The sequence below is a fragment of the Rutilus rutilus genome (assembly GCF_951802725.1).
Source record: "Rutilus rutilus genome assembly, chromosome: 19".
In the NCBI taxonomy this organism is placed as follows: Eukaryota; Metazoa; Chordata; class Actinopteri; order Cypriniformes; family Leuciscidae; genus Rutilus; species Rutilus rutilus.
In genome coordinates, this window is record NC_140232.1 from 6,164,201 (window position 1) to 6,174,617 (window position 10,417).

Below are 10,417 nucleotides of genomic sequence, written 5' to 3' on the forward strand. Positions count from 1 at the left end.
GAGCTAACGTTTAAGGTCAGCTTTCATTAAAAATAGACTTTGTCTTGTGCTGGACTTCAGTCTCTCCCTGAATGTCTTAAGAAATCCCTCTCAAGGAACTGATTTTAAGTCATGCTTCATTGACTTTGCCTTTAAATGATCACGATGTGGGGAACACAAGTGAAAAGTACTGACTTGAATGCAGCGATCCACCATGGTCTGGGTCAGGCCTTCTGTCTTCATCTTAGTGGAGTTGATCCTGTAAACAAAGCCGAGTGTTTTCAACTAGTCTATACAGAGGGATTCCCCAGAAACACACGTGAATGTCTGCAGACACAAACCTCAAGTTGTCATCTGCCCCTCCGACAACTACCATGCTGTTATCAGCTCGAATCTTTTCCCTGAACTCCTCCATGTTCTCGGGACTGCACTGTAGTGCGTTCTGACCAACCACAAACAGCACAGGAGTCTTCATGTCCAACAGCGGATCATCCACATCCTGACAAACACAAAACAAACATTACATTTCAGGCAGCAACTTTAAAAGTATCTGCTAAATGATTTCATGAAGCTCATTATGACAGAGCGGTTTACACTGAGTGAGAAACTATGGACTGTTTCCTCTTACCCCTCGTGGCCCGCTGACAGTTTGCAGAGGGAAACCCAAACACACAACAGCAGTCATGTACTCCATGAGGGAAACCTGGACGCAAAAATAGACATCTATCATCAGTTCACAGCCGACCAAAGACAAGAAATTAGAAAACTGTTGTTGAGAGAGACTTACATGACAAGAGATCAATGACCCCAAATTCCAGCCCACCAAGATGATCGGTTTATGGGGAAAGTGACTATGAACCTAGAGAGCAAATACATACAATTTACCTTCAAATATACTTAAAAAAATTAATCAATTTTATTCCCTGTCATCAACAAAGATTAATCTCCATGGCCTCTCCATTAATTTCCACTTTAGAAACTACAAAAGATATCTTAATTCGATCCATCTTAATTTTTTCATTTGAAATAATAAAAATAAATCCTGGTAAGTCCTAAAATCAAATGTTTTCCTAAGTGATAATAATGAAGAACATTCTGTTCAAATATGACTCATTTTCTTACAAAAGATACTAAAAATAAATGCATATTAAACAGCATTATATGAAATATGTCTAGTGTTCTGCTATGTAAACATATTTTTCACACTTCACAAACTGTGGTATGTGTCCAAATTATTTTCTGTGGTACTTGACACCATGCCACAAATAAATTTCTTATAAGAACAAGATAATCACAAATTCCTGACATAATATGGATTTGGGATATCTAAATGGACATTCAATATAACAATACAATAATGATTTATTTTAAACAACTGTAAAATTATAATGCTAATATTTACGGCTTTCAGACACACAAAAATCGCATCCCTGATTTATCTTTTTCTGTAAAGCAAAGGTGGCATTTTCTAGCTAGTGCTGTGTGTCGTTTCGTACCTCAATGACCTTTCCTCTGACTGTGCCGATCATGTGCTCTAAACACTGCGTGATTCCGATGTTGGCTCCACTGCCCACATGAACGTTTATGGGAATGACCTGAATCACAAAACAAACAGACACAAAATACAGACTTTAAAAAGTGCAGTTTAATTTGAATCAGAAACTGAAGGGACTGCATTTATTGCATTAAAAGTATCTTGCATTTATAGTTTATTCACAAAATGCCATTACTCTCAATGTAACCAAGCCAACATCAGAAATTATTGTGGAGAACACTAAAATCAAAGTGTTTCGCTTATGACTGTGCATACCTTCCCTAGACAGGAGAGCTGAGATTGCCAGAATCTCATTCGCCGAGAGGTGGAGAAGGCAGGGTTGGTTGGCCCTGATGGAGCTAACAGGATCAGTGGAGATCCAGGAAGTTTACTCTGAAAATAAAAACATGAACACTCAGATTTGATTCAGACAGCAATCAAGATGTCCATCAGGAGACCATCACCAGACATTTTCTGTAAAAGACCTTTTTATTATAGAAATATTACCACAATCAAATCTCTCTCATTCTCAATAGGAATGAATAAACCAACAAAATAAAACCTGGTACGTACTGGTTTGTTGTGTGAGAGTACACCCACAGCAGGGTCCCATGGGCGTTTAAGGAGCAGAGAAAGAGCCTCAGCCCCTGCAGCTCCTGTTTTTACAGAGGATGACAGCAGCATCCGGTCAATTAGGGATGGTACCTAAAAGAGAAGAATAAAAAATGTGCTATATAAACTTGCCTTGCCTAAAAACAGTCTCCTGTAACCTCCTGCTATGGACTCTAAACACACAGTGGTATGATAATAAGATATCCCACCTTGCTTTTGAGTGTTTGCAGGACATCAAGGTAAGCCGCCAGCATAGCAAGACTCAAAGACTCCACAAGTGTGCTATGCAGCCACTGTGTCAGCTTTATGTCCCAGCTGACACTGGACAGAGCGTGGCGTACCTTATGAGCACATTTATCCACAGCTATCCTGCGTAAGACAGGTTCATTACAGGCCTGTGGAGACCAGAGACATAGAGACTGAGAGAGAGCACGACCTGACAACTTTCACAGAACTATTTCTCTCTAATAGACTGTCACTAGACTAGATATGCATCAATAAAAGAGTAAACTGTCAAACTGGTGGGTTGTGTTGATTGGTTAGTGGACAGCAGGGAGAAAACACTGCTAAAATGCAAATAATAAAATCTAACGATATAGTTAAAAACAGATAGGCTTATCTTTAAAAGGCAAACTCATCAGTGATATAAAAGGTGACAAACACGTGACCCCTCTGGGGGTCCAGATTTTTTTGGGGGGGATTTTAAAGTCCAAAACTTTAAAATATCAGCTTCAAAACGTGGATTTACAGCTGATTACCGCATTAGGATAAAGAGGGAAAAGTCACTCTAAATTCTCTATATTTTTTTTTATTTTACAGTAAAATTATAATTCTAATATTTATGGTATCCTAATTTATTTGCATTCAAATGTTAAACCAGGGCTTTTATTTTGGTGGAAATTCACAGAGAGACTGATTCTCATTGTTAAAGTCCGCGTGAACCGGAAGTTGCAAACGACTTTTCTCCAGTGCTGTGACGTATTTCCCAGTGAAAAGGAATATTGAACAGAGGGCAGGGTTTTTACCCTAGCGCTCCTCCTCTCCATCCCTCGCTCATTACAGACTAACGGTTTGAGGGGAGTGGTTAAGCGTTTCCCAACCCAAGTCCTCAAACCTACGTCATCAGAGAAGGTCCTCCAAGGCAGAGGGGAGGGGCATTTTCAGATTTTGATTAAAGATTACGAAGCCAAAAAAAAAATTTCTGTGTTTTAACTTGCACGGATTAATTGTTCACCACAAGACTAGTTATATGCGCTAACAAAGTAAATAGGGTCCATTTTGATTTCATGCCGACTTTAAGTGACCAAACCTCACAGCGCATGCAGAGATGGAGTTAATGTGGTGCAGCAGAGCCACTCAAAGTCATTGAAAACACCAGAAAATGACCTGCCAATTTCAAAAACTTATTGTATTTACACAAATCACACAAGTCACACAAATGACCAATTTTGGGATCAAAACGACGATTTTTGTCGAAAAGTGACAAGTTTGCATCTCTGTGTGATTATGGTGCCTTTAGTCCAAACTGATGTTGTTCCAAACCTTTATGATTTTAATTTCTACAATGCAGAACAAAAGAAGATATTTAGAGAAATGTCTGGGTTTTTTTTTTTTTTTTTCATACAATCAAAGTCAATGGTAACCAAAACTGTGTGGTTTCCAAAATGCTTAAAAAATATTTTCTTTTATATTCTGCAGAAGACAGAAAATTACACAGGTTTGGAATGACATAAAGCTGAGTAAATGATGGAAGAATTTTCATTTTGGGGTGAACTACAGTATCACTTTAAGAAACATTGGCAAAAATTACTGCTCAGTGCTAAGCCTTGTGAGATATACATACACACACACATATACATACATACATATAATATACACAGTAGGATGAAGCAGTATGCAAGTCTAAGACTACTATCATCTGTCAGTGATAATACTACTGTGAGCATCTTTAAGAAACAGCATCTCATGGATTTGACTGATTATAAAACAGAGCTTGCAAGATAAACCCAGTTTTGAAAACTCACACCATCATTGGCCAGTCTGCCGAGTCTTTCTGCCTGTAGGGCTTTTAATACTTTATTGAAGAGCTTGTTCTGAGCCAACGACCAGCCAGCCCTAAAAGAGAACAGAACAGAACAAAAACAGTCGTATCAGCAATCTCTCAAACATGACCATGCCAAAAAAAAACGTTTTCTTTGAACACGGAAATCTCAAGCAACAGTCAGACCGTATAAAAACGAAAGAATTGGAGATCTGTGTTGCTGAAAGATCCTACAAAAATATGAACATCCTCGTTCTCAAACTTCTGTGATGTTGTAATTAACAGAGTAGTTTTTCTTACTTGTTGATGTGTTCTTCCCAATCATCGGGAGGAGGCGGTCCATCAGCGACGGTTCGTGCAAACAGAACGTGCCGTTCACATTCGTTCATCACACTACGAGCTTTCTGATTGTCATAGAGAGGCATTGGAGTGGGTTTGACCGTCTCTACATCAATGGAAATGTCCGAATCACTGTAGTGGACAACATCACAACCAATTATACATTTTATGACATGATATACGTTTACTGATAAATTGGTAACTAGCTTTGAAATGTCTAGGGCCTTATGATTTCAGTAAAACCTCTATTGTGCAGCACCTCGTTTACTCGAAAACTAAAGGACTTTTTTCTTTAGGACTGTCACCAACGATTATTTTGGCAATCGAGTAATCGGTCGATTATTTTGGCAATCGAGTAATCGGTCGATTATTTTGGCGATTGCTCAAGTAATCAGATTTTTTTTTTTGCAGTAATAAAAATAGACCTAACCAAACAATGGCCTTTAAAACGACTACTATAAAATACATATATTATATGACATATTGAAGCATTCTCCTGTGTTGGCGTAGGTTTATAACTTCTTTACATTAAAACTTTGATGAAATGGCGCATATTGCGTTTCCAGATTAATGTTATAACAAGCGACCCAAACTCACAGCACACAGAGATGGAGTTTGAGACGCGCTTCACTTGTGTAAATGAGTTCATGTGGAGCAGCATTTACTGTGAACGGAGCCACTCTGAGACACATGTAGCCTACACGCATGCAAATAATTAAAGCGTATATATATTAAACCCACAGGGCATAGAATTATTAAAGTGAATCGCAGTCTTTGTGAAATCACTAATAGCACTATGCTGTAGAATAGGTTTTAAAAGGTTTTAAGACATTGAGCAGCCTTAGAAAATGGTTTAATGATGCAGTTCATGTATTCACGTCCGTGGAATTAAAACTTGCAGGATTTTGCCAGTTCATTGACACGAGTAAATTGCAATCGAGGTTCTTTTAAAAATAGAGTTCTCGAATTTAATCGAGGAATCGTGACAGCCCTAGAATTAAAAAAAATTGTTTTTATTATATTTTAAAATATTCATGAAATTGTTTTATGCCTTAATTTGATTACAAATATTTCTGGAAAAATTATAATAACAGAAAAACTGAATTTCAGAAAAAAATTTAAAATTAGAGCCCGAAATGTCCAAATAATAACAATCTGCTGCACAGTTGATGTCACTGTCACAAGCCAGTGATGTAACATATGTTTCAGGCAATCCGAAACCATTAACAGTCACATTTGAACTCATCACCTTTGAAGAAATAGGCTATCTGAGATGTACCCGTAACAGATGTCAATTCCAGTGTAAACAAGGTAAAAGAGACCGTGCTTCTGACTAGGGATGTGCAAGGCTAGTCGACTAAATGGTACAGCTGCTACTAGTCGACACTGAAAACAATACACAAGATTTTATCGTTCAAATTACTGTCGTTTTAATGATATGGTGAAGAGCAGGGCACAAGCAATAAGGCCGGTGGCACGAGTGTTAATGAACGTCAGTGCGCGCTGCACCAGTCTGGAGTCCCAGGAGTTTCGAAGGATAAGAGGAGGAGTGTTGACAGCGGAAGACGAGAGAAGACCAGGCTTGGGATATTTAAGTTGCATTTTGTCTAGGGCTGGGTAATAAAAAAATATCGATTTCTCATTTTTACGAATCGATATCGATTCTTAAATACCGAGAATCGATTTGGCTAGTCATCCTGTTTTCAGTTGATGAATGAACGGAACATTGTAGTGCATCCCATCCAATACATCGCAATAATCTTTGTTACTATTGATATGAAAAAGTCTAAGATTTTAAATTACATCCATTTTCTTACGAAATTCAAAAACATAAATACAGTTTTGGCGATGTGGCGTGAGATCGCTCTGGCGCAGCTCAGCTCAAGAGAAGCAGCAGCACATGATCTTCTCTTCCGCCTTTTCCGACTCTTAATACCAGTTACAGCGCGAAATAAACATGAATGAGCATCTGAAAGTGTGTTAAAAGGTAGAGTACAACTTATTGAAATCCGTATCATGTCACATGGAATCACTCAGTGTTTCAACCGTGGAAAGACGTCATTAAAACAGCTTGTAAACAATGTCATGTAACGTCACATCAGAAAAACCATATCCAGTGACCATAAACTCATCAGTCAGCTAGAAAAATTAACTCTAGAGGAGCATTTTGCTAAATATATGCACCATATTACATATTCATTAAAAAAATGTATATTCTTCAATATTTAATGCATGTTTGAATAAATCTGGCAAGTTTTTATGACAGCCACCATTTTAATGTTTATATTTCATATAACTTTATTATTATAAAAATAAGTAAAAGTGTAATTTAAGTGTTTGTATACAAATCAGTTAATTTATACCTTCAATATTATAGTAGGCTAATGAAGCCTATAGGCTACAACTGACTCCCATAGTTTACAGCATTAGTTAAGAGATTTGTTTTCCTTGAGAAAATGTGCCATGCACTGAACCTGATATCCAAAATAATCAATATTGAATCGAATCGGAATCGAATCGAACTGCAAGCTTGTGAATCGAAAACGAATCGAATTGTGAAATTTGTGTCAATACCCAGCCCTAGTTTTGTCTATGTATGGGCGGCAGTCAGCTATGAATCACCTGCCGTTTAATTTTGTTTTATTTATTTTAAAACTTCAGTTTACCGTTCACCGGTTCCCCATTCTTCCCTGAGCCTTGAACTGTGTTACATTTATATTTAAAAGCATTTTAAATAAAACATTAGAAAAAAACAATACCTTAAGAGGTAGAGCCTAATCTTTTCATTTGACCTCAGATGCGTTTTCGTCGTGTCAGTCACGGAGAACACAGAAATGACCAAAAGACAAACGAGGTGCGGGAGTATTTTATAAAACGGAAATGCTGCATTTCTGAAAAGTTCAGCTGCATTTATTATGGGATCTGACTGTTTGATTCATAGATTAAGTGCTCAAATGGATCATATATACACACAAGCCTTTAAAGGGTTTCTTACTTTTAGACTAGTCGACGTCTCGGTTACAAAACTTCAGTTTAAACGACTGTCAAATTAGTCGCTGCGCACATCCCTACTTCTGGCAATCTTCTAGAAGAGAATACTCACACAGAAGGGTCGGGTTGCCGCCGAGGCGTGACGAACAGCATGCGGGTGGGCCGGGCACTGCTGGCATCCGGGTGGGCGTTCCAGGGTTTGGCATAGCTGTGGTCGAGGAACACGAGGTCCAACTCGCGCTCATGAACCGACAGCTGGAAGAGCAGGGACGTTCCCATCCTTCGGGCCGACGTCTGGAAGTCTCTCTCTCCTCCAGGGCGGAACATGGTCCTCTAGCCCCACACGGAGGCTCTGCGGTTCCCGCAAAAAAGGGACGCTTGCACCGTAAACATGAACCCTAGAATTAAACAACCTATCAGTATCTAGCATGCTGATAAACAGAACACTTGGGTCATTCCGTGTCAACTCAACCAGAGGTGCCCGGATAAAAACATTTATTTCAATTTTTTTTTCTCTAGTGAAAGAAATACATAAATAAAGATGGAAAACGAAATATTAAATGTCATGAATGTACACTGACTGAGTAATGTTTTACAATGTTTTGTAGAGGAGGGTTGAAATGACAATTTAGAGCCAAATTACAGGGGTGTAAAAATGACTTTAGAAACATAGCATGACAGCATCATTATTTTATGTTTATAGACATTGGTAGGTCTTTTAGTAAAACCTGTTTATTTTAGCAGTCTTTGTTACATTATATGCCAACGGTGACAGTTAAAAATGGGAAAAAGGACTTCCTTGTGTTTTTTGCCCCAAGTGTGTATGTCTGTAACTAAAAAATTATTAAAGATGTCTTAATATACTCTTAGATTCTGGTTTTTAATAAAAAAATAAAATAATTATAATAAACATTTCAAAAAACAAAAGTGGCACACAGCTGATAGTTACTGCATTTAAAGGGGAATGTCTGAAGTATAAATTTGGCTCCAAATCTCAGGTGAAAATTGTCATTTTGACCCCCTCGACAAAATAGTGAATTACTTCGTCAATATACATTCATGACATTTAATATTTTGGCTTTCATGACTATTTATGTTTGTCTTTCTTCGAGAAAATAAATCTTAACAAAATCAAAAATTTGAGACGAGAAAGTTTCCTAAATTCAGTTGATTTGACATGGAATGACAATTTGCACTCATGTGATGTTGTTAGTGAAATCTGAACTTTATCAAATGACACTGTATTAACAATGAAGAAAACCATTATGTCAAATTTTGTAGGTTATACAATTTTGTAGGGGACCCTGCCTCTTAAACGTCAAGAAAGCCTCATAAGCTGTTGCAACCACTAAAAATGCTGCAAATATATACAACATACGGAGGAAGGAGGACGGTGTTGCAGTCCTTAGCTTAGTCAAATTACGTAAAATGTTAATTTAATGTAACAGTTTCAGTTGGTGGCTGACGTGCGAGCATGAGTGGAAACGCCAGTCGCGAAGCTTCACGCATGGGCGTGTTTAGGGCCCACGCCACACAGTCCGTCACATTCATGCCAGTTTGATACAGTTGAGCTTTTAAAGCGCAATAATATACCTGAAATATCCCCTGTGTTACTTGACCAATGAAGCAATACGTAGAAAACCCTCAAACGTTTACGTTTCGTCATTACGGTGTTATATATTATGGTCTGGTAGGCTCTTAGCTTTGAGGCTAACTCAATACACAATACTCACTGTCCGCTATCAGGCTCCTTTCATGTCATTTCGGTCCAAAGGACGATCTTCGGAATCTTCTGTAAATAATACTGAAGAACTCGGGATCATGAGGCGAGGAAACAATCAACTCCAATCCACTCTAATAAAGGTTTAGCTTCAGACGACTATCTTTTGTTGTACTACCGCGCCACAGCGGCTCAACGGAAAACCCGGACTGGAGTGCAGTCGGCGTCAGTGTAGCTGTAGGGGTTGCTAGAAACCCGGACTGGAGTGCAGTCGGCGTCAGTGTAGCTGTCGGGACTGCGAGAAACCCGGACTGGAGTACAGTCGGCGTCAGTGTAGCTGTAGGGATTGCGAGAAACCCGGACTGGAGTGCAGTCGGCGTCAGTGTAGCTGTAGGGATTGCGAGAAACCCGGACTGGAGTGCAGTCGGCGTCAGTGTAGCTGTCGGGACTGCGAGAAACCCGGACTGGAGTACAGTCGGCGTCAGTGTAGCTGTAGGGATTGCGAGAAACCCGGACTGGAGTTCAGTCGGCGTCAGTGTAGCTGTTGGGACTGCGAGAAACCCGGAGTCTGAGAATCCTCTCCCACAAATTAGTTATTCTAAGATACTGAAAAATAAAACTATAAAATTAATTTCAACAGTTCTTTTGTCAAATATCTCCTAGTATAAATTGCATTTTTTTTTTCATTATAATCCTTTCAGGCTCGTATTTCTGACAGTATAGCATAACATGTTCCACAGTTTCTTCTTGCTCACAAAATTCACACCTTCCCATATCATGTTTACCCATTTTATAAAGTGTAGCCTACTGTTTAGTCTTGTATGTCCAAATCTCATCCTTGATATTATTATCTCATCTCTCCTGTTTTTTTCCTGCATGCACTTCTCATCTCTCCCAGTTTCCTTTGAATTCTGTAAAACCATCGACCTTTCTTCTCCATACCCCATTGTTTTTGCCACCTTACCTTCAACCTTTCCTTAAAGCCCTGTTGGGAAAAAGAGAGGAGGAAAACGAAAAGCTTCGGATGGACAATAATACAGAAAGCAACAGAACTTAAAGTTAATCAGTTAAAAGTTAATCCAATATACCGCAACCAGTAATAAAACCTTGATTACTTTCAGACACCACAGTAGATTTTACATTGTAAAAAAAAAAAAACCTGGATAAGGAGTGTAATTCATGTAATGTGCAGACATATATT

The 10,417-nt window shown here is 38.6% G+C and overlaps 1 protein-coding gene across 2 annotated transcripts in view; it reads right to left on the reverse strand.

The window, feature by feature from the left end:
* The window catches only part of kansl3 (KAT8 regulatory NSL complex subunit 3), a 33,570-nt gene extending 24,057 nt beyond the window's left edge, over positions 1–9,513 (reverse strand). For both annotated transcript variants that reach the window (XM_084389076.1, XM_084389075.1), the window contains exons 1-12: positions 9,230–9,513; positions 7,609–7,894; positions 4,467–4,637; positions 4,150–4,240; positions 2,335–2,520; positions 2,087–2,218; positions 1,790–1,906; positions 1,476–1,574; positions 767–838; positions 608–682; positions 321–478; positions 175–238 (exon numbers count right to left, since the gene is read on the reverse strand). In XM_084389076.1, the coding sequence (XP_084245202.1) occupies positions 175–238; positions 321–478; positions 608–682; positions 767–838; positions 1,476–1,574; positions 1,790–1,906; positions 2,087–2,218; positions 2,335–2,520; positions 4,150–4,240; positions 4,467–4,637; positions 7,609–7,823 (1,380 nt within the window). In that variant the 5' untranslated portion in view covers positions 7,824–7,894; positions 9,230–9,513. The remainder of the gene's footprint in view (positions 1–174; positions 239–320; positions 479–607; positions 683–766; positions 839–1,475; positions 1,575–1,789; positions 1,907–2,086; positions 2,219–2,334; positions 2,521–4,149; positions 4,241–4,466; positions 4,638–7,608; positions 7,895–9,229) is intronic.
* Between the last annotated feature and the right edge of the window lie 904 nt (positions 9,514–10,417).